We start from the raw sequence: 23,616 nt of genomic DNA, 5'->3' as shown, positions 1-23,616 counted from the left end.
AATTTGACCCCTAGCCTGGGAACCTCCATACACTGTGGGAGCAGCCCTAGAAAAGGCAAAAAGATAAAAAAAAAAAAGAGAGAGAGAACAAAAATAACATCATTCTACCTACACTGATAGCCATCAGAGAATGACTCAGCATGTATTTCTACTTGTGTATATCATTCTCCAAATCACTAACTATATTCCCATCAGTAAACATAAAGCTAAAACAACAATTCACTCACACAAAGCAAATAACCTTTCTATCATCACTAACTGTAATATCCACACCATCACAGCCTTAACACCCATTCTACAAGTAATGGGCTAGGAATTTAGGTTAGTTTAGACCAAGAGCTTTCAAAATTCTAAGCAAGTACAATTTACTTAATTCCTGAAAATAAGGATTATGAAACACTTGAAGATGGGCTTCCACCACAGGAAATTTTACTTAACAGGTAAATACACTCTCATCTTTGAGAATAAAGAAAAATCTGGAAAAGTACCTGAAGAATTGAGGCTTCTTTGAATTTGCAATTAGGTTTGTTGATTCATCATAGGATTCAGCAAAAAGAGGGCTCACAGTCTTTCATTTGGTTTCTATTCTAATGCTTGCTCAGCCATTTTGCGTGTGTTCATCAACCGCTCTTTTCAACAAATCACAAGTGTATTGTCATTTTACTATTTGGTGCCTGAGCTGGAACAGCAGGCAACACCTTAAGTCTATTAATTCATGCTCAGCTATGCTAATCTGGAGCCTACTTGGAGATGACTGAATCTATAATGTAGTCATGGCAGCCCCTGCATTTTTAATACTTTTCTTTGTAGTTTTACCCATTATGATTGGAGGTTTTGGAAATTGTCTTCTCCCACAAATACCTGGGGCGTCTGATGTAGCATTTCCCCAAATAAATAATACTAGCTTTTGACTACTTCTCCCTCATTCTTACTCCTACTCATATCATCAGTAGCAGAGCTGGTTCTGTACTGGTTGAAACATACATCCACCTGAAGCCAGAAGTATGGGACATGCAGAAGCCTCTGTAGACCCAACCATTTTCTCCTTGCTTTTAGCAGATGTTTCCTCAAATCTTGATGCTATTACTTTTATGACTACAATCTTTAATATGAAACCACCAGCCATTATTCCAATACTAAACACCATTATTTTTTTGATCTGCCCCAATTATAGCTGTATTACTGTAATTATCACTCTCAGTCCTAGCAGCCAGAATTACCGTACTGTTAGATCAAAATAGAAACACTACTTTCTTTGACCCTGCAGGAGGAGACCCAATCCTATCCCAACATCTATTTTGATTCTCTGGTCACCCTTAAGTCTATATTCATAGCCTACCAGGGCTTGGAATAGTCTCACGTATCATTACATAGTATTTAGGACAAAAGCCACCTTTCAGATATATGGGAATGGCTTGAATCATGTCCATCGGTTTTTTAGGGTCTGTCTTGTGGGGCCATCATACATTTGCCATAGAGAGAGATGTCAGCCCATGAGCTTACTTTACATCAGCTGCCATAACTATTGCTATTCTCACAGGAGTAAAGATATTCAGCTGATTAGTAGCTCTTCAGAGAGGGAGTAGAACATGATCTCCCACTACCTTGTGAGCTTTAGGCTTTTTCTTTTTATAACAGGTGGTTTGACAGGAATTATCTTAGCCAGTGCGTTCAGGGCCATTGTTCTACGTATGACGTAGTAGCACACTTCCATTAAGCAATGTCAGCAGGGCCATCTTCGCTATTATAGGAGGCCCCATATGCTGATTTTCACCGTTCTCAGGCATATGCTTAGCTAAACATGAGGCGAATTTCACTTCACAATGTCATTTGTAGGAGTAAATAGGACCTTCTTCCCACAGCACTTTCTTGGCCTTTCAGGGATGTCATGACATGACTCCAACTCCCCTAACACACACACAACATGAAATGCTTCCTCTCTAGGCTCATTCACTCAGTAACAGCAGTAATGGTACTTATCTCCATACTTTGAGAGGTATTTGCATCCCAGGGAGAAGTTTCTTCAGTGGAAACTCCTACTGCTAATCTAGAGTGGTTACATTCTCCACGTCAGAGGTTTGAAGAGCCCACCTATGTACATTTACAATAAAGAGCGAAGAGGGAGTTCCGCTGTGGCTCAGGAGGTTGAGAATCTGGCATTGTCACTGCTGTGGCTTGTGGTGCAGATTCAACCCTGCCCAGGAACTTCCACATGCTGTGAGGGTGGCCTAAATAAATAAATAAATAAAAGGAAAGAAGTAAGGAACGGAATCCTTGTCAACGGTGTCAGCCAACACCATGACTGTTGCGTCTTTCTCCACGAGTGTGATTTCATGTAAAAAGTACATAACTTTGTCAAAACTAAATCATAGGCAAAAATCCTGCATATCCATTCCACACAGGCTCTCAAGAGGCAACATCATCTAATGTGAAAAAATTTTTCATGACCACACATTGGTAGACACTTTGGGGAGTTCCCTTGTGACAGAGTGGGCTAATGATCTGGTGTTGCTGCTGCAGTGGCTTGGGTTGCTTCTGTGTTGTGGGTTCTATCCCTGATCCAGGAACTTCCACATGCCACTGGTGGGGCCAAAAAATAAATATTTTTGGATAACCTCTCTAGTTTTCTATATTATTTCACTAATATTGACAACTAAAAAGATTCATACATGTACATTAGATGCACAAGTAGATAATATGAACAATTTACCAGCCAACATTCTCAAATTTTTTTCTTTTTCAGCCTCCCCATGGTAAATGCAGTTCCAGGGCCAGGAATAAAATCTGTAGGCCACAATTGCAACCTATACAACAGCTGTGAAAACACCAGATCCTTTAACCACTATGCTGGGCAGAGGATCTAACCTGCACTGCAGAAATGCCACCAATCCTGTTGCACCGCAGAAAGAACTCCCACCATTCTAATCTTAATTGCCCCATTGTCATTGTAAGTCCTGTACATGATACATGAAATCAGTAACCCTCCCCTAAACATAAAAGCTACAGGTCATCAGTGATACTGAATCTATGAATACACAGATTATAAGGATATAAATTTTGACTCCTTTGTAACCCCCACATCAGATCTAAAACCACAAGTATTATGACTAACAGAAGTCAGCAATTGAGTAGTATAGACAGTCATCAAATATTAATTTCCTCTGAAAATGCTTTACATGCATGAACTGTTCCCTCCTCAGGCCTGAAAAGAGCTGCCATAACAGGATGCCTAAATTAAAGAACCCTGATATCGACCAGGCCAGTGCTGTGGCCAGTACTCAGTAGAAGTCATTTTCATGTTCAAGATGGGACAGAGGGTGACAGCGGAGAGGTGGGTGAATCCAGAGCCCATGGTGAACATGTCTTCTGAAGTCCAGGAAAGGAACGGGGCCTCCGGGGCCCCAGGCCACCCTCAATCCCCTTCTGAGTTGGGTAATGGGAACGTTCCATGTGGGTGACAAGGTGGCCTGAGAAAGTGTCATGACGCTGACACTGTGTCCTGTGTGAACTCCATGCTCTTGGTATCACACCCCATCCTCTGCGCATCCCCCCCTGCAGGGTCCTTCCTGCCTCAGGACAGAGACCACCTGGCAAGCAGTTGACCTGTCAGCAAACAGCAGAGGATTCTGATCTAATGGGAGCCCTGAAGGTGACAACTCGTGGAGAGAAGTGGCCCGTGGTGTTGGGGCTGCCAGAGGGGGTGGGGAGTGAGACTTTCATGGTTGTGGAACCTCGGGTTTAAAAGCTGAATTCTTCTATGGATAGTGTGAGGGCTCCACAAAAAGGGGAGTGCACCCGATGCCTTAAAAATGTGAACTTAGGAGTTCCCATCGTGGCGCAGTGGTTAACGAATCCAACTAGGAACCATGAGGTTGCGGGTTCGGTCCCTGGCCTTGCTCAGTGGGTTAACGATCCGGCGTTGCCGTGAGCTGTGGTGTAGGTCGCAGACGCGGCTCGGATCCTGCATTGCTGTGGCTCTGGCGTAGGCCGGTGGCTACAGCTCCGATTCAGCCCCTAGCCTGGGAACCTCCATATGCCGCGGGAGCGGCCCAAGAAACAGCAACAATAACAACAACAACAACAACAACAAAAATGTGAACTTAAAATGGTGATGACGGTGTGATGTGTGCTACAGTTCACTTAGATTTAGAAATGATGTCTGGGGAGTTCCCGTCATGGCTCAGTGGCTATGAACGTGACTAGCGTCCATGAGAGTGCAGGTTCAATACCAGGCCTCGCTCAGTGGGTTCATGAACAGGCATTGCTAGGGCTGTCATGTAGGCTGGCTGTGGCAGCTCTGATTCCACCCCTAGCATGGGAACCTCCATATGCTGCTGGTGTGGCCCTTAAAAGCTAAAACAAAGCAAAGAAACCCCTGATGTCTTACTCAGATTCCAATTTGAATCTTCTTCATCACAAATATGGGAGGCCCAAGCACCGTCCCCCACCAAGGAGGCCCTCATGGTACTTTCATGCGGCACATGGGGAACATTCTTAGGGGGGCTAGTCTGTGCTCCTGGAGCTCTGTCCGAGGGAACCCAGGCAGCAGTGACACGAATGGCTTAGACATGTGATAGACTATGATATTAGCAGGATAACACCAATGGTTGTCACTCAGCTGAAATTTGAGCCACAACCACTCAAAGGTGCTTGTCCTCATTTGATATGACAAGAGAAAGAGAAGAAAGGGGACCACAGGTTCCTCAGAGCAACACCCTCAATTCAGATATTTGAAACTTCAGGGAGGACAATAAACACTGGAGGCAGAGCAAAGACATGAGGTCTCCCCTGAACCAGAGCCTGACCCATGGATGGGGTGAGACCCACACAATCCCCAGACCCAGCACCAGGGTGACCTCACCTCTCCAGATCCTGCACCTGGGGTCACAGGTCCCCTTGGCCAGGACACTAGGGCTGTGCTGAGTGGGCCCCCGACATGGGAATGAGTCAGGTCCTGGGACCTGCTAAGACTGCAGAAGGAGTGTAGGGTCTGTCTCCTCCCCTCTTTTCAGTTTGTCCCAGAGAAGTCAGTCTCCACCTCTTTTCCCCTTGGTTCTGGGCTATTTCAATTGCTTTTAGCCATTTATGCTAAAGTTGAACACAATACCTTGGTTCTAGCAGGCTCAGCCATTTCTTGTCTTGCTGAAGTGCTGAGACAACTCCCTGGAAGGCAGGGCTGACACAGGAGGTGCAGGACTGGATGCTGCTGAGCAAGGATAGGCAACTAGAAGGAGACCCCAGAGGCAACTTCCCCTGCTGCTAGTTGGCCTTACACCCAGACCCACGTGCCCAGCAATCAACTCACCAGGCAAACCCGCCTCCCTCCTCACCCTGTGAATCCTGTTTATGTTTTTAATGGCTGCACCCACAGTATATGGAAATTCTGGGCCAGGGATTGATACGAGCTGCAGCTTAGACCTATGCTGTAGCTGCAGCAATGCCAGATCCTTTAATCCACTGTGCCAGGCTGGGGATTGAACCTGTACCACCACAGAGACCAGAGATGCTGCGTACTCTTTTTTTTTTTGAGGGCCACACATGCAGCATATGGAAGTTCCTAGGCTAGGGATCGATTGGTGCTATGGCTGCCAGCCTATGCCACAGCCGCAGCAATGCCAAATCCAAGCCACATCAGTAACTTACACCACAGCTCAGGCCAGTGCTGGATCCTTAACCCCCTGAGTGGGGCCAGGGATTGAACCTGCATCCTCATGGATACTAATCAGGTTCATTTCCACTGAGCCACAATGGGAACTGCCTGCAGTCAGATCATGAACCCACTGCACCACAGCAGGAGCTCCCTGGTGAATTGGCTTAATTATGAGGGAGCTCACCTGAGGCGCCTCCACCAGCCCCAGGGAAGGTGAACCTACAGGGATAAGGACTAGGCTCCCCCCACCTCCATAGCCATGACCCCCAGGCAGGGCAGAGAACCAGCCTTAGAGCAGAGGCCGTGACCAGACAAGTCCACCTCAGCTCCAGATCTGACATCTAAGCACAGACATTTGGACAGAGGCACAGAACTTCTCAGGACTGCGGCCAGTCTGGGTCTCTACCCGGGACCCCATGTCCCCCTCAAAGCTCTCAGGACTGAAGCTGGGTCTCTACCCAGGTCCCCACATCCTAGTGTAGGCCGAACTTGGTCATGTCTAAAAACGCACAGTGTAGACAGGGCACGGAGACGTCTAAATCTACCATGCAGACAACTCAGTTTTAAAGTAGTTTGGGGCTGCTCTTCTGTGGGTCACATGTCACACAGGTGGGGTCTTTCACCTCTGGACAGGGATTTGCCCTTGGTGGGAGTGGGATGTCCGTTTCTTGGAGAATAAATCAACATAAGTGTCCACATTTCACCTGCATCAGCAAACTGCACAAAATGCTTGTCATTAAGCATTTCAACATGCAAAACAAAAACATTACCAATCTCTCTGGCCGTGGTCAGGACTCAGAAGTCAGCCCAGGCTCCCACAAGGGCAGACCAGAAGAGGCCCAGTTCCACTATCCCAGGTCCCTGCTAGATCATCCATCCTGTTGACAACTAAAATGACCCAAACACATACACTAGATGCACAAGTAGGGCAACTTGAACCATTCGCTAAGCCGCCATTATAATCTTAACTGTCCTATCATCATTGCAAATTCTTTACATGACACAGGAATCAATAATTCTTCCCTAACCATTACACTGTCATCAATGATACTGAAGCCACAAATACAGATTGTGAAAACTTAAATTTTGACTCCTCTATGATACCCACATCAGATCTAAAACCAGGAGGATTATGACTGAAAGAAATCAACAACCAAGGTCTGCAGTCATCAAATATATCCTCTGAAAATGTTTTACCCTCCTGAGCTGCTCCCCTTTTATGCCTAAAAACAGAGGCTACCCGAGGACACCTAGATTACTAGGTCCTGATGTCCGCAGGGCCAGGCCTGTGCTGTGCACAGTGACCAGCAGAAGCGCACCTGCTGCCCCCTCAGGGGGATTACCTGCCATGGCAGTTTCCACGGCCCTCCTCTGAGGGGACCAGCTCACAGGCCTCCGCTTAGGAAGATTCATTTTGTGAGCCTTCCCTTCAGTGGGATTCATCCTTCAAATCCTTTCTATCATGGAATTTGCCTTACAATCCTGTGTTGGGGTCATGCAGCAGGCATTTCCCCCTGAAGTGGGTTTAGGCTCATGTCAGAAGGTCACACTTACCACCTGCTTGTCCACTCCCAGCTCAGACCCAGAAAGATCCCCATTGGTCTTCCAGCCCATGGCTCTGCCTGGGCACCCTCTCCCCTCCCTCCTGGCCTCTCCCTCCCATGTCCCCTGAGGGTCACCAGGAGCTCCCGCCTGGGGTGGGCTGTCCACTCTGTCCTAAGGAAGCCTCCATGTCATCAGGTGAAAAAAGCTGGGGCCTCCCTCATGTGGCACAGTGGCCAGCACCCACCTACTGACCTTGTCACTCTGGATGAGCCTGGGTAGGGGTCCAAGGACCTGCAGCACTTTCTGGTTCTCATTTCATTCCAGCAATGCCCCCAGGAGAATCACACTGAACAACTCTGTACCAACTGCAAAGGATGCTTGTTCACAAGCCCCTCCCAGTTCCCAGGGCTCACGAGAGCAGGCCCTGCCTGGGTTATGCAGGTCACCTTGGCAATAACCCAGCAGCCCCTGGGGCTCATGAGGGCAGGTCATGCCTTGTATATGGAGCTCACCTGGGCAATCACCCATCATCACCCAGGGCTCACAAGGGCAGGCCTTGCCCAGGATATGGAGCTCACCTGAGCAATAACCCAGCAGCCCCTGGGGCTCACAAGGGCAGGCTCCTCCCAGGATATGGAGCTCACCTGGGCGGGCACCCTGACAGTGATCAGCACACAGGAACCACATACAGAGACTTCACTGCAGACCCCTCCCCCAGCCCCCCTTGTTAGAGCGGACCCTGAGCACCTTAGGGCAGTGTCTGAACTAACAGCAGCTCCTGGGCAGGTCTGTGGCCCTGGACTTTTCTCCATGCAGCCTCCCTCCAGTGGGTCTTCCAGAGGCTTCCAATGCACCAGGGTACCTGGCCCCTGTTTCCACCCACCTCCCCTCTTCTCCCTACTTCCAGGATTTCTCTCATGAGGAGAGAATCTTCTTGAAATAGTCTCCCACTCATGAGCCAGTTAAAAATTAGAAAATGAGCTAGAGCTGCAGCCCCAAGTCTATCTTGACCCTCAGGACTCCACATGCTCTTTGTACAGAACCTGAGGAGCAAGGCCCATTTCCCACAATCATAGGCACCTGATGGGTTAGGGTTAGGGTTTAGGGTGGGGGTTAGGTTTAGGGTTAGGGGTCAGGGTTTGGGTTCTGGTTGGGGTTTGGGATCGGATTTGGTGCTAGGGTTTGGCTTGGGGTGAGAGGTTAGGGTTAGAGGCTTAGGGTTTTGGTTTGGGGGTTAGGATTAGAGGGTTAGGATTGGAGTTAGGTTGGGCTCACTGCTCTGAAAGACTTTGAGAGAGATATAGCCCATATTGGCAGGAGCTTCTCAGTATTAAAGAAAGAGGGGGAAGGAAGCTGAGCTGCATGCATTTGGCTGAAGCCCCAGCAAGCACTCTATCACAGCCCCAGCAGTGACAGAGACAAGCTCTTAACCAGGCAGCCATGAGGGAACTCCATGAGAGCTTTCTTGATATCAATAGACTTTGCCTAATTCATCAGACCTGGGTTTGGTCAGGCCTCTATAGCCTGGTGTGGTACTGAAACAGAGGCTTCTGTGGAAAGGCAAGGGGGAAGTTTCACTAGGTCTCTTGAATGAAAAAAAGATTCAGGGTTGTCTTCAGGGCACCTGGGACTCTCTGGGCCAAGATGCCTCCTGTCAGGCAGAGGACACAGGTGCCCTTTCAGCATTGGATGTGGATTTGCAGCCTGCCTGGGTGTCACAGCGGTAAGAAAGCTTGGCAGGTTCAGTGGAATCAGACAGCCTGTTGTTTCTCAAGAGGCAGGAGTCTGGACTAGGGTACCATGGCTTGTGAAGTCGGAGCTGGCAATTTTGAAACCCCAGGCTGAGCGGGGGTTTGTGATCTGGATCAAGTGCCTGCGGGAGGTGAATGGAGGATGGATTGGTGAGCAGCTGCTCTAATCCTTGTTCTTTTTCTCTCAAGAGGTATCCTGAAACTCCGTTCTTTTCTTTCCCTATGAGCCTCGTTTTTTTCTCTCTATACACCTGATAGGAAGACCTGATCGAAAGCCAGGTCTGGGGAATTAAGGCTGGTAGATTGATATAAAGAAAGCTCTCCCAGAGATCCCTCCTGGCTCCCTGGGTAAAGCATCTGCCTTTGTCCCTGCGGTGGGATTGATAACTTCTCTTTCTTGAAATCCGTCAATGGGCAGACAACTCACTCATGCTTCAGCTGAGGTAAAGAAAGAAAAGAAGGAAGAAACAAAGAGAAAGAAAGATAGGTAGGCATGAATGGATAATGTACCTAAGGTCAAGAAAATCAATCAATAATTACATCCATACACAGTTACATTCATAAAAACATAAGTGCACAAATATATGAAAAATTGAATAAGGCTGTCATGACATGATGGGTTGGAGCTGAGGTTGTGAATGGATTGTTCTGGTGTAGGTTGGCCTCAGTGTCTTGGAAGACATTCAGCGAGACAGCTTACTTAGTGGAGCACTTCTCGGTATTTAAAGAAAGAGGGGGAAGGAAAACCAACGGGCATATTGCCCAAGGGCAATGCAGAGAGAGGAGGAAATCCTGAGAGTTGCTGTTAGAGCAGATGGCCACGAGACGGCACCAGAGTACCTTCCGGACCCTGTGCAGCTCCAAGGCTGCTTGCCTATCCAGGCTCAGAGGTGAGGTTGTTGGTGGGTTTGGTCAAAACGCCAGCAAATACCCATTGTTGGATAAGTTCTCTTGTCTTTTATATTATTTTACTAATATTGACAACGAAACTGATTCATACACATACACTGGATGCATACGTAGGACAATCTGAACCATTTACCAGCTGCTGTTCTAAACTTTTTAAAAAAATTACATAAAGTCTAAACCCATTTCTGGGTGGCATTATCTATCATGACCCCATTTTTCATGGTTTTCTAGTGGCCGTCTTCTATTCAGGTCAGGGCGTAATTCTTACATTTCACAGATACATCACGATTGTGCCTATGTCTGCCCTTCAAGTCAATCTAATCATGTGACTCTGGCTCTTAAATGCCTTACTGGCTTCCTGTTACAGCGAGAGGAAATTCATGACACCTTCTATGGCCTACAGAATCCACCACCATCTGGGATCCATTTTTTTTCTTCTTCTGGCCACACTGCAGCATATGGAGTTCCCAGGCAAGGGATCAGATCTGAGCTGCAGATGCAACCTATGCTGCAGCTGTGGCAATGCTGGGTTCTTAACCCACTGTGCTGGACTGGGGGTGGAAACCGCTTCCCATTGCTCCAGAGATGCTGCTGATCCCGTTTCACCACAGCGGGAACTCCCACTGTTCTAATCTTAACTTCCCATCTGCATTGCCAGTCCTCTACATGATACATGAAATCAGTCACTCCTCCCTAAAAACCGCAGGTCATCAATGACCCTGAAGCTGCTAATACACAGATGGTGAAGATTTAAACCTCTACATCAGATCTAAAACCAGGAGAATTATGACTAATAGAAGTCAACAGCTGAGTAATACAATCATTGAATATGAATTTCACCTGAAAATGTTTTAAGTCATTAGCTATTCCTTCTTTAGGCCTAAAAACAGCTCCTATTCCAGTAATCTAATCATTGAAAATTAATTTCACCTGAAAATGTTTTACACTCATTAGGCGTTCCCTCTTTAGGCCCCAAAACAGCTCCTATTCCAGGATGCCTAAATTAGAGGCCCTGATTCTGATGTGACCAGGCCTATATTGTGGAGAATGATCAGTACACATTGTTTTCCTGAGTTCAAGACATGACAGAGGGAGATGGCGGAGATGCAGGGTGAATCCGGAGTCCAGGGTGGATGTGCTGCCTGAGCTTCTGGACAGGAACATGGCCTCTGGCATCCCAGGCCTCCCATCACGCCACCTTCGTGGAGTTTTAGGAACACTCTGTGTGATGAGACAGCCCACACACTTGTCATAGCCCTGATGCTGTGTGCTATGCAGGCCCCATGTTCTTGGGATCAGAGCCCACACTCTGTGGTCCCCCCTGCAGGGTCCTTCCTGCCAAAGGAGCAGAGACCACCCAGCAAGCAGCCTCTCCCCAACCTGCAGGGAGAGGGGAGCAGGGACACCTGAGTCCCCAGAGCACCAGTGGGGACAGCGATGATGCAGATGAGGCTCAGCCCAAGAGATGGGACCAGAGGGACCCACATGGCCAGTCACATCATGGTTCATCTGAGCCCCAGACACACTGTCCCTCATATGCCGTCCCTAAATGCAGGGTCTTGAGATGCAAACAGGCTGAGCTTCACACTGAGGTCAACTCTTCCAAACTGACCCCTCAGCAAACACTGCAGGAATCCGCACAAATGGGGGCCTGGAATCCACAACTCAAGGACCACAGAGCCAGGACTGTGGGGGGTGGGGTGGGGGGAGTGAGGCTTCCACCCCAACTCCCCAGACTCCCTACCCGGGTACCACATCCACCCTCAGAGTGACTCCACCTCCCCAAACCCTGTGCCTCAGCTCACATCCCCTTGGTTGATACCAGGGCTGTGCTGGGTGGGCCCCCGTTGTGAGCTGGGTCCCTGGGAGTGGCTAGGACCATAGAAAGAAATGCAGGGTCCATCTCCTCCCCCAACACTTGTCCCAGAGAAGTCAGTCCCCTCCTCTTCTCACTTGATTCTGGGTTATCTTCACTGTTTTTAAAACTTTCATGATAAAGTTGAACACATTACCTTGACTCCGGCAGGCTCAGCCCTTTTGTGCCACTGAGGTGATGAGAAAGCTCATGGGACAGCAGAGCTGAAAGTGAAGACACAGGTCTGGGCTCGGCCAAGTGGGAAGGAGACTCTAAAGGCCGCCTCACCTGCTGCCCTTTGGCCTTAAATGGAGATCCACGAGCCCAGCAATCAGGGATAGCGCTCAATTTCTTTATAACCCTGGAAGTGGAGGCTTGATGAGTCCTCATCACCTCACTCCTAATAGGAGGCAATGGAGGAATATCAGAATCAAAATTTGGAACCAAAGGCTCTGGAGCCAAATGTTCTCTATGATAATTTTGTTCAGGGACTGTATATTTAGGTTCCTCCCACAAAGGTGTAAACTCTCCTTCTTCTTTTGTCTCTAAGTCCTCTGTGGTCTGTGTTGGTTCTAAAACTGATTTACTTAAGCTCCAAGTACTCCAATGGACACAGGAATTGGACCGCCCTCATCATTTAATACCCTAAGTTCCCTTCCTACCGTTTCCCATATCCTTACATCTAACGTTTCTAATGGAGGAAACCAATCACAATGTTTCTCAATAGTCTGAAAAGGCTCCAAAAGCTGTCTTTCACTTGTTTTTGCACCCCCTTTTTTAAGGACTTGTCCTAACAAACAAATGTAAGGACTAGAGTTTCCTGCAATTGCCTTATTTCCCATGTTACCCTGTAAATACCTGAGAGAGGGAACGTATCCGCAGGATTTCTTTAGCGTGGCCACGCAAAATTCCTCCCTTCTTCTCAGGGCTCCACAGCACTTCCAGTGAAGAAAAATTCCGCTGTCGTCGCAGTCCTTCATTCCTCGTGCCCGCCTGTCTGCCCCACGTTGGGCGCCACTTGCTGAGACCAGCTCAGCAGGATGGGGCTGAAGAACGGCGCTGTGGAACTTGAGGAAAAAAGTTAACATAAGACACAGAGACATTGATCTGAAGTAAAGTGGGAGCCGGGGAACTCAAGTCTCAGGGACCAAAAGCACCGCCTTAAGAAACCACACTGCTTTTATTTTGTTTTTTAGGATTACATCACGTGAGAAGGGGGTTGTAGGTTCAGGATATAGGTTTTTCTAAAAGTCACATAGCCGGTTGCGGATTAAGCTTTTACTCTGACCTTTAGGCATTTAACAATCATTAGCAGGGTGTTCCCATCGTGGTGCAGTGGTTAACAAATCCAACTAGGAACCATTGAAATGGAGTTTTAACTAAAGAACAACCCCCCCTTGGCTAAGAAGGCAGCTGCAAGCCTTTCCAGCTGTGCTCATCACTACACCACCCTTCCTGTAATAATGTAACAATTGTGTGCTCTCTGTCCAAGCCAGCAGCCCTGCTCATCAGGTACCCAGCATTGCTCATCAGTTCTGCTTCTGCAACCTTGCTTGCTCAGTTTCTTAGGGAGGCACACTGTCTGCTTGGGGATGGGGGAGGTCCCGGATGCTTACATGGGAAAATCAAGACCTTGTAGTGTATAAACGTTACTGAGAACAAAGACCTGGTGCTCAGACTCTGGAGGCGACGCCTCTGAGCCCGCACCAGTGCTGAATAAACCTTGCTTTTCCATATCTCCGAGTACTGTTTGTCTCCTTCCATTGCCACAGTTTTTGCGGTTTCCGCAACACCATGAGGTTGCGGGTTTGACCCCTGCCCTTGCTCAATGGGTTAATGATCCTGCATTGCCGTGAGCTGTGGTGTGGGTCACAGATGTGGCTCTGATCCCATGTTGCTGTGGCTCTGGTGTAGGCTGGCAGCTACAGCTCTGATTAGACCCCTAGCCTGGGAACCTCCATATGCCGTGGGAGTGGCCCAAGAAATGGCAAAAAGACAAAAAAAAAAAAAAAAAAAAAAGGATGGCACATACATAAAAAGCATCATACTTAAATGCAAATACAAAGGAAAGGAAAGTTACCTTAAAAAAGAATCATTAGCATATGAGGAAGCTTGGCATCAGCTGTCTATGCATAGCATCTAGAGAATCACCATTGTGCTTCTGCAGACTGCGTGCTTATCTGCAGCAACCAGGCTTGCCTAGGTTTGCACCTTTGTTCTTCTTTGCTAATGCAAATCCAGCTAATGACCCCTCATAAACCCTGTGGGGCTATGGGGCTCCTCTTTTATTTTTAAGAGGATGTATCATGCTTTGCAAATGGTGCACCAATCTGCACAGGCCTGGCTTGCCCAGACCAACGTGTTAAGTCCTCATTCCGCTGACCCTGTGACTAACTTATGCCTTTAGGTCTTTGTTCTTAAGCATAAGTCATTCACCATCACTGCGACTGTTTTTCAAGCAGGAGGATGGGGTAAAGTAAAGCAGAACGAGAGAGAGTTTTCAGCAAAGAGGCCAAGAAAATATTGTAGAAACATGTCTTGTAACATCTCCCCCTTTTTGTTTTTGTGGGAGGACAAAAGTAGATCTTGCAACTTTTTTCTCCATTACTTCTTGGATTGTTCGCTTCATGCATCTATAGACTAAATAGAAAATTATTAAGAATCCTAGAAATGCAATTAATGATCAGATTATTCCTCCACCAAAATCTTTAAACCATTTTGAAGGGTTATTTTTAAATTTTCCAGAATATACTCCAGTACATCTTTATGAGGTATATTTTGTAGAGAGGCCTTTTGAATACTCAGGACTCTAGTCTGCAGTTTTTTATATATCCAGAGTCAACTTAACTGAGTGACCTCATAAATGTCTCTTAGTCTTTTTCCATGATGTTACACTAGAATTGTACTCATAGGGAGTAACACAATAAGAAGTAAAAGATTCATTGATTTTCCTTTTTGACTTTTTATAAGTATAATTTCCATCCCAGGTTTGAGTATTTTAAAAGTTAAGAGTAATCTTCCATAAGTCAATTTGAGACTTGGTATTATCAAATTGAGGATAGGGAGGCACAAGGCCTGAATCTTTCCAAATTAAAGCTTTTGGCTTTAATTATTACTTTTTGTTGGTCTGATTGGCCAGAGACCATCCAAGAGAGTAATTCATTAACAGAACACAGAGGTTGATGACCCATACAGGCAGGAATCGGCTTCCCCTCAGGGGACCAATCCTGCACAGTTCCATAGGAACAATTAAGCAGTATGACCCCCTCTGTTGTCCTGCATACATTTCAATGAATTTGATCTTTCATTCTCTTGAAGGTATCTGTCCTTTTTAAGGGACACAAAGTCCTGTCAGGCATCCCCATATTAACTGGTTTCACCTGACAGTAAGTGAAACTCCAGTCTGTAACTAAATATAAATCTTCACTAGTGGGCATATTTACATTTCCTGAAAGCCACATTTGAGCTTCAGGAGTTAAACATAAAGTTTTTTTTCCCAATACAAATCAGCCAATTTTTAAACTTTACAATTTGATGAAAAGGTATCCCTTCTTTTTTTTAAAAAAAATAGGGCAGTTTGTCATCCTCCAGCCCAGGGACCCAGGATAAATCATTAATAGATAAATATATGCACTGGAGCCTCACCCCATTCCACAGGTCTCAATAAAGGAGGATTGGGGACATAGGCCCAGTAGGTATGATTAGTTTCTCCCAATGCTGCTAAGGGAATACTCACTGCGATAGAAACCAAAGTAAAGAGAGCTAGGACCAAATTATTTGGAGTGAGAGGCTTTCCTTTTCTTCTTAGTAGATTTTCAGCTTCTTGGGTGATAAGTTTGATCTGACCCCAAGTGGGAAGATGAGCCCTTCGGGTCTGTGGCAGTGACACACGAGTTGGTGTCACAGATGTTGCTGCTGTATCCATGGTGGGCAGCTCTGGATCCCAAATCATGAATCTGGGTCTCTTCAGTATGTTCTCATCCATCATCCTTTTTCTGGGGTCTGGAGTCAAGGGATGCCTCATGGGCTCATTCATGATATGGTTTGATTCTTCTTGATGGAATCTGAGCAGTTTGTAATCCATGACCTGGTGAAATACAAGCATATCCCCTACCCCACGTAATAAATTTTCCCGGGGACCAGACATTTGCTCATGGATCCTGTCACCAAATCAAGGGCTGTTCAGCCTGAGGAAAGTTAATTTTATTTCATTCTGTATTAAAATGTCTTTCTGCAGCCATATTTTCATCAGAGGCCAAGTTTAAAAAATTTAAAGTGAATAAGGTTTTGTTTAAAAGTGTTTGTTGTGACTTAACTATTTCTGTCTCCCCCTTTTTGTTTTTCAAGAGCCTGTTTTATATATAAATTGGCTCATTCCACTATAGCCTGTCCTTAGGGGTTGTAAGGGAGGCCAGTGGAGGGAGCAAAATGTCAGGCATCCAGGGATATTTTAAATTGATAACTGATATATGCTGGACCATTATTAGTTTTAATTGCTTGCAGCAGGCCCATGACTACAAAACAGGCATATACCTGATGAATAACATGTTCAGCTGATTCACCAGATTGCGCAGTAGCCCAAATAAATTTAGAGTAAGTGTCAATACACGCATGAAAAAATGACAACTTTTTAAAAGATGACTAATGAGTAACATCCTTTCGTCAAAGAGCATTTGGGACAAGTCCCCTAGGGTTAACTCCAGGCTCGGATTGAGAGGGATTGTTAATAGTTTGACATGCAGGACATTGATGTACAGTTGTCTTGGCTTTAGCCCATGTTATTCCAAATCTCTTTTTAAGGCCTTGCACATTTACATGTGTTAAATCATGAAATGTTGAGCGTCCTGTAACACAGGTGTCACCAAGTGGTCAATGTCTTCATTTCCTGCAACTAGAGGCGCAGGTAATTTAGTATGTGTTCTGATATGAGTAATATAATAAAATGGCTATCTTCTTTCCCTTACAACACTTTGTAATTCTGTAAACAAATCAAATAACAAGATAGGTAAATTTTGTGTAATGGTAGCAGTTTCAATCATTTTGGCAGCAAGAACTACATATGCCAAATCAGAAAGAATATCGATTGGCTCAGGATAGTCCCTCAAGGCATGGATTACAGCAGTTAGTTCAGCCTGTTGGGCAGAAAGGCCAGGCATTTCTATAATTTTAGATTGATTAGCCCCATATCCGGCCTTCCCTTTACTAGTCCCACAGTAAAGATCACAGGGGCTTTAATGATGGGTGAATCCTTCACTTTTTGGGGAAGAATCCATTGAGTTTGCTTTATAAATTGTAAAATAGGTTTTTTGGATAATGACTATCTATTGATCCTACATAATCTGCAAAAGCAATTTGCCAATTTATATGGTTTTGAAAACAATTTTGGATTTCCTAACAGTTAAACTAACAATTACATTATTTAAATATTTTCTGGACATTTGTACACAATGAGTAAGACCTTTTAGAATAAGTTGTGCCATCATGTCAAGGTATGGAGACAAAGATTTTGTGACATTATTGGGAAGAAAAAGCCACTCAAGAATATTTTTTAATTGCATCAACATTCCGATGGGAAGGGGGTGCAGCTCCTGGAGGAGCAGGACATTGTTTTTTAGTTAATGGACTGTTTAATAGTTATTAGGACCAGGGGGCCTCTATGCTGTTAGTCCCCAGACAATGAACACCGATGTGTTCCTGGCACCCATGAGCACGGTGCCCTATTCAGGAACTGTGACACAGCACATCCTGTTTGTAAGTACTGCTCCTCCCCATGTTCACTACAAATTGTTCCCGTGACCCCTCGGCCATGCAGGTCAAAGCAGCAAATGCTTCCAGTCATCCATCAGTTCCTGCTCTCACCCTGTAAGTTACCTGATAAGAAGTCGGCCAGGAATTCCCTTGGCAGCCACGTTCTCACTCTTTGGGCCCTTTCTCACCTGGCCCAACCTTGGCCTGAATTTGTTCCCACCCCCTGTTGTCCCCTCATTGGCCTTGCTCTTGTGAGCAGAGCAGGATAGTGTGGTCAGTGGTCCCTGCATGAGACACACTGGCAGGCACCTGGTGGCCCCTCCGTGCCTGTGCTGACCTCATGGAAAGGGCATTGCCCCTGGGCATGTGGTGCAGGTTTACCTGCCCACAGAGAGGCTGGACCTCTGTTCCTGGCTCCAGAGGTCACTTTGAGTCTCATGGAAGTGTCCAGGCTACATGGGCCTGGCTCCAGGCTGGGCTCTGCTGACAACATTGTGTGTGGTGGGGCTTCCTGAGTCTCCACAGGGCTGGAGGCCAAGGTCAGACACGTGGTGGTTCCTTTGTCTACATGCCAGACCCCCCCTAATATTCCTTGTATGTCCATCTGAGGGTACCTAGGAAAGAGACTGAGTGTTCTGGACTGAGTGGTTCGAAAACAGGGTGATATGTTTTTCCTCAATTTGTCTCCCTTAATATAATATGTCGGGTAAAGGTGAAGGTGTTACTTGAGAGTGTGTGCTCTCAAGAAAAGGGACAGGGAGTTCCCGTCGTGGCGCAGTGGTTAACGAATCCGACTAGGAACCATGAGGTTGAGGGTGCGGTCCCTGCCCTTGCTCAGTGGGTTAATGATCCGGCGTTGCCGTGAGCTGTGGTGTAGGTTGCAGACGCGGATCGGATCCCGCGTTGCTGTGGCTCTGGCATAGGCTGGTGGCTACAGCTCCGATTCAACCCCTAGCCTGGGAACCTCCATATGCCGCGGGAGTGGCCCAAGAAATAGCAGCAGCAACAACAAAAACAACAAAAAAAAAGACCAAAAAAAAAAAAAAAAAGGAAAAGGGACAGGGCTCCTCCCTGTTGGTGACTGAGACATTTAATGGGGGTGGTGGAGGCCGAGCCCCCACACCATGCAGTGGTCCCATAGGGAAACCCACTCATTCATTACCACCTGCTCAACCAGGGATGTGAGTAAGAACTAGCCATTCAGTGACCCGAGCACCTGTGTTGTCCTAGATGTCACTGGGAGACCCGAGAGACACGTGAGAGAGAGCTGAAGCAATGCCGAGCTAAAACCTAGAGGAATTGCCAGGGACAGAGTAGGCACAGGTGGTCGAGAAGTCCCAATAGGGGATCATCGCTAAAGGGGGAAACCTGGGGGATTTTGGGAGACCTCTGCAAGTTCAAGAAAGACTTGCTTGATTAGTGGAGGCGTGAGAATTGCCTCAGGTCATTGGATGGGGGATGGGATGAGCCCTGCATTCAGATTCAGACCGAGGGCAAGAATTTGAGGACCGCCCTTCAGCTGATTTGAATATGCCCTTTACCAGATACTTAAGGAGGAGCTACTCCTCCCAGAAAGGAAGAGGCGGGCGTTTCCAACCCCCACTTACCTTGGAAGATAAAACTGCGGACCCCTGGATCCTTGGAACAGAGCTTCCTTTATTTCCCGCTTGCATCTCTCACAAACTTCCTATCACAATAACTCTGTTTCTTGCCTCTTTGTCTCTCACTGAATTCCTTCTGAGCAGAGGCATAGAGAACCTGAAGCTCAGTGAGTCCAGGCACAGGGTGAGTAATTCTAATTTAAAACCTCGGGTTTAAGTCCCAATCTGGCTTTAGGCTGGGTTTGAGTCCCAGAACATGGGTTCAAGTCCCAATATGGATTTTGGCTGGATTCAAGTCCCGGCACATGGATTTAAGTCCCAGTCTGGGTTTTGGCTGGTTTCGAGTTTAAAGCACGTGGGTTCAAGTCCCAATCTGTGTTCTAGGTTCAGCCGTTCGTGCTGTCAGTTTCAGAATGAAGCTCTCAAGCAGCATACTGGCCCACCACACAATGTCATGGGTAAACTTTATCGCTGCCAAATTCAACTTTAAAATGGGAAATGGAGTCTCAAGCAGAAAAACGAGGAGCATTGGAAAGCCAGCTTTCAACTAACACCTCAGCCAGATTTTGTGTGTACGTACAAAACTTACACTTGCAAATATCTACTTAATAAAATAGTAAAGGAGGATTTTTGCCCTAAGAATTAGTCAGAATGGGCTCTTTTATTGCAGATGCAGTTATTAGAGAAAGCTAACTTGGAAAGAAGTCTTTTCAGGATTCGCGACGCTGGCAGATGTCCCTTCTTCCTCCTGACCGACGTCCCAACCACTTGGGGACTTGGGCACCAACTCGCCTGCTGATGGACCCGACCCAGTGGCTATGACCAGGACCCTCTGGTCCCTGGTATTCTGAGGAGGATGACCGGCCAGAGTGCCCCAACCGGGTAAGGGAAAAGAGAATTTCTGACATTTTCCAGGTCTCTTCTCACGAGCTGCCCTCTTTCCGTCCCTTTGAGACCTTCGAGGACCCGAGACATGTCCATTTCCTCCATTCATTAGGACTCAGATCCGAAGGGTCTCTGTCTCTGCAGGTCTTCGGAGAGGCTACAGTCTTGCACGTAAGGGAGTGTCTGATGAACACCGTGCTTGTGGGATTTGTACTTTATGTTCTGTGTTGACGTTGTAACGGCCATTCTGCCGAGTGAAAGAGGAAGGTCTGGTTCTGTTCCACCGCAGAGCCCTGTCCAGAATTCTGTCTGGTTGGAAAGAGGCTAAGACTAAGAAGAAAAAAATGGTTTAACTGTATGGCCACAACATTGTTTAGAGTCCAGAGAAAGATGGTTTTTGCATGTGCGATTTAAAAAAATCAAGCTTGAGAGAACCTCTTTTCAGGATTCTGAACTTGAGAGAATAAGTCCCTCTAGGGAACCTGCTTTTCTTGCATTTGCCTTGACCTGGGCTCCCAGGAACACCTGTCTAGACCATCTCTAATTCCTGAGACTGAAAAGAAAAAATTGGGAAAAGTCTTCAAAACTTGACGGCACTAGGATTTTTCTTAGGGACAAAGTCAAGGCCATAGTTTGACATAGCACAGGGTCTTTGAGATAACTCAGGGACTTAGCGAAGGACACATAACGGTCTCAAATAGGGGCAGTGTAGGGCTTTAAGCCAGGAACAGTGCCTGGCACAGGGCAGAACTATGTTTAGGGGCAGTTCAGGGCTTTCATTAAGGACAGTGCCAGTGTCTTTGTTAGGGACAGCCCTGGGTCTTCATTAGGTACACTGCCAGGGCCTTGGGTTTGGACAGCAGTGATCTTAGTTATGGACATAACTGAGCCTTAGTCAAGGATGGTGTGCAGCCTTAGGAATGGTGCAGTGCCTAAGATAAGGATGGCAGTAGGGCTTTTCTCTTGGGCCCATTCAAGACCAAGTCAGACACAGCACAGGGCCTCAGGGGCAGGATCTGGGCCTTACGTGGATGTAATCAAGGCCTTAGTTAAGGACATATAAGGGTATTAGATAAGGACACTTAAGAGTCTTCATCACAGAAGCTCAAGGTCTGAGTTAAACACAGTGTCAGAGCCTTAGGTTTGGACCGCAGTGCCCTGTTAGGGACATAACTAGGCCTTAGTTAAGGACAGTGTGTCACATTAGCAATGGCACAGTCTCTAAGAGGGGGACAGCCTTAGGACTTTTCATAGGGACAGAGTCAAGGCCATAGTTGGACATAGTTAGGGGCAGGATCTGGGCCTTAGTTGGAGATACTCAGGGCCTTAGTTAAGGTCATATAGGGGTATTAAGGACAGCATGGTCCCCGCAGGGCCATGGCTGCAGATAGAATAGGGACTTAGGGGCAGTGTCAGGAGTTCAGTTAGGAGTTGTCCAGGGCCTTGTTAGGGATGGAGCAGGCCTTAGGAACAGTGCAGGGTCTAAGTTGAGGACAGCAATAGGACTTTACTTAAGGACAGATTTAGGGCCATAGTTGGAGATAATTCAGGGCCTTAGTAAAGAAAGATACGAGTCTAGTGTAAAGACACAGAAGGTCCTTAGTTAGGGAAACATTAGTCTAGTATAAGGACACATAAGGTCCTTAGTTAGGGAAGGCAAGGCCTAATGCCCAATGTCAGGGCTTTAGTTGTGACTGCAAAATTCTTAATTAGGGAATAACTTGGCCGGAGTTAAGGACAGCGCACGACCTTAGTAACAGTGCAGGGTCTAAGTTGAGGACAGCGTGGGGAATGTTCTTTGTCCGTTGTTGGACACAGCGTAGGTTCTTAGTTAGGATCCGTCTACTTAGTGACAGCCCAGGGCTTTAGACAGAGACAGCTCGGGCCTCAGTTACGGACGGACAGTACAAGGCGGTTGTTAGGATCAGCTCAGGGTTTTAGTTAGAGGCAGTCCAGGGGCTTATTAGGAGAGAGTAGGGACCTAGGGACAGCTCAGGGGTTTAGTTAGGGAGAGTTTAGGTCTAGTTAGGGCCAGAACATGGACTTAATCAGGGTCAGCTTAGGGTTTTAGTTAGAGGCAGTCCAGGGGCTTATGAGGAGAGAGTAGGGACCTAGGGATAGTTCAGGGGTTCAGTTAGGGAGCGTTTAGGTCTAGTTAGGGCCAGAGGATGGACTTCATCAGTGACAGCTCAGGGCTTCAGTTAGATGAGTAAGAGCAGGGCAGAGACTGTGTAGGGCCTAAGTTAGGGAGACAGCAGTGCCTTAGTAAGGAACACTGCAGTAACTTTTTTAGAGATAGCTCAGAGTCTTAGGCGCAGCTCAGGGACTTACTAGGAAACCAAACAGGGCCTTTATTGGGGACAGTGCAGGGTCTTCATTAGTGGCAGAGCAGGCCATTTGTTGGAGACAGCTCGGCCTTGGTTAGGGACAGTGCAGGTCTTTAGGTAGAAACAGCTCAGGGCCATTGATATCTATGTGTTGATGCTGTGAATTTACTGAATTCATGTATTAGTTCTAATAGCTTTTTTGGTGGAATAGTGTGAAACATTGGAAGTTAAAAATCCACTGCTTCTACTGCATTCATGTCATTCACAGCTCAGAAGAAAGTGGCTCCGAGTAGAATTTTCCCTCAGTGTCTCAAAGTTACACATGGACTTTGGGTCAAGTGAATCTGGGAAGACTTGGCCTTCATATAGAAGTTTGAGGTTTTCCCTGCTTTTCTGGCACGGTATTGACATGGAGTTTTCAAAAGTAATTTATTTTCCATTAATTTTGAACATACAACTTTACAAAGATAAAAACCTGTCTTATTTCTGGAGTAAATATATTCCTACATAGTAATGTTGACATTATTGTAAATGGAATTGTTTTTATATACTCTTTTTCAGATTATTCATTACTAGTGTATACATACATATTTTTGTGAATTGATATTTTGTCCTGTAACTTTGCTGAATTCGTTTACCAGGTCCAATAATTTTTTGTTGTTATAGGAAGTTTTATATATGATGATGTTACCCGTGTTTTGTGCATTGGCGCAGTTTTAATGTGTCCATCCACACGTGGACGCCTTTGACTTCCTTCTTCAAGACCTCAGGTAGAACTTCTAGTACACTGTGGAGTAACGGTGGTGAAGGCCAGCTTCCCGGCCTTGTTTCTGGTTTCAGGAATAAATGTTTGTCTTTACTTTTGAGCACAAAATTTGCTGTGGCTTTGCATACTGCTTTTTTCCATATTGAACAATCTTTAATTTTATTCTTACATTCTTGAGTGTTTGTAACATGAAATAACACTAGAGGTTGATTACAGCCTTGTCTTCACTAATTGTTATGATCATGTGTTTTTACCTCACATCTTTATTGCGGTCTAATTCATTGATTGGTTTCAGTATGTCGACCAACCTGAAATTTCTCTTGTAGATGCACTTGCTTGTGAACCATCTCCAATTTCTGTTGTAGACACACTTGCTTGTGATATTATCCATTTAATGCTCTGCGGGTTCCACAGTGCTCTTATTTTGTGGAGGATTCTTACATTCCTATTTGTAAGGTACTCTTTGGCTTGGTGCTACTGGTTTGAAGGGTTAGTGTTAGGGCTGGGACTTGTGTGGGGGTTGGGGCTGGTGAATGTTTACCATTACGGTTTAAGTTTTCAGGTGGTGATTTATGGTGA

The 23,616-nt window shown here is 46.3% G+C and overlaps 1 protein-coding gene and 1 long non-coding RNA gene across 5 annotated transcripts in view; one reads left to right on the top strand and one right to left on the bottom strand.

Moving 5' to 3' along the window:
• The window catches only part of LOC106509328, a 29,282-nt gene extending 16,396 nt beyond the window's left edge, over nucleotides 1–12,886 (bottom strand). Inside the window, exons 1-3 of one of the 4 annotated variants that reach the window (XM_021081982.1) lie at nucleotides 12,569–12,886; nucleotides 11,868–12,110; nucleotides 5,108–5,206 (exon numbers count right to left, since the gene is read on the bottom strand). In XM_021081982.1, coding sequence (XP_020937641.1) covers nucleotides 5,108–5,206; nucleotides 11,868–12,110; nucleotides 12,569–12,813 — 587 coding nt within the window. In that variant the 5' untranslated portion in view covers nucleotides 12,814–12,886. Of the gene's footprint in view, nucleotides 1–5,107; nucleotides 5,207–10,414; nucleotides 11,077–11,867; nucleotides 12,111–12,568 lie in introns of those variants that run through there. The other 3 variants (XM_021081983.1, XM_021081984.1, XM_021081985.1) reach the window with 3 other exon arrangements.
• A 6,153-nt stretch (nucleotides 12,887–19,039) lies between these two features.
• Nucleotides 19,040–23,145, top strand: LOC110258714. Its single transcript, XR_002341228.1, has 3 exons — nucleotides 19,040–19,243; nucleotides 19,444–19,631; nucleotides 19,730–23,145. It is a non-coding gene; the product is annotated as an uncharacterized LOC110258714 (long non-coding RNA).
• Nucleotides 23,146–23,616: the final 471 nt, after the last annotated feature.

This window comes from Sus scrofa, unplaced genomic scaffold (assembly GCF_000003025.6).
Source record: "Sus scrofa isolate TJ Tabasco breed Duroc unplaced genomic scaffold, Sscrofa11.1 Contig324, whole genome shotgun sequence".
In the NCBI taxonomy this organism is placed as follows: Eukaryota; Metazoa; Chordata; class Mammalia; order Artiodactyla; family Suidae; genus Sus; species Sus scrofa.
Note: the sequence above shows the minus strand (reverse complement) of the source record. Positions and strands in the feature narration are given on the sequence as shown.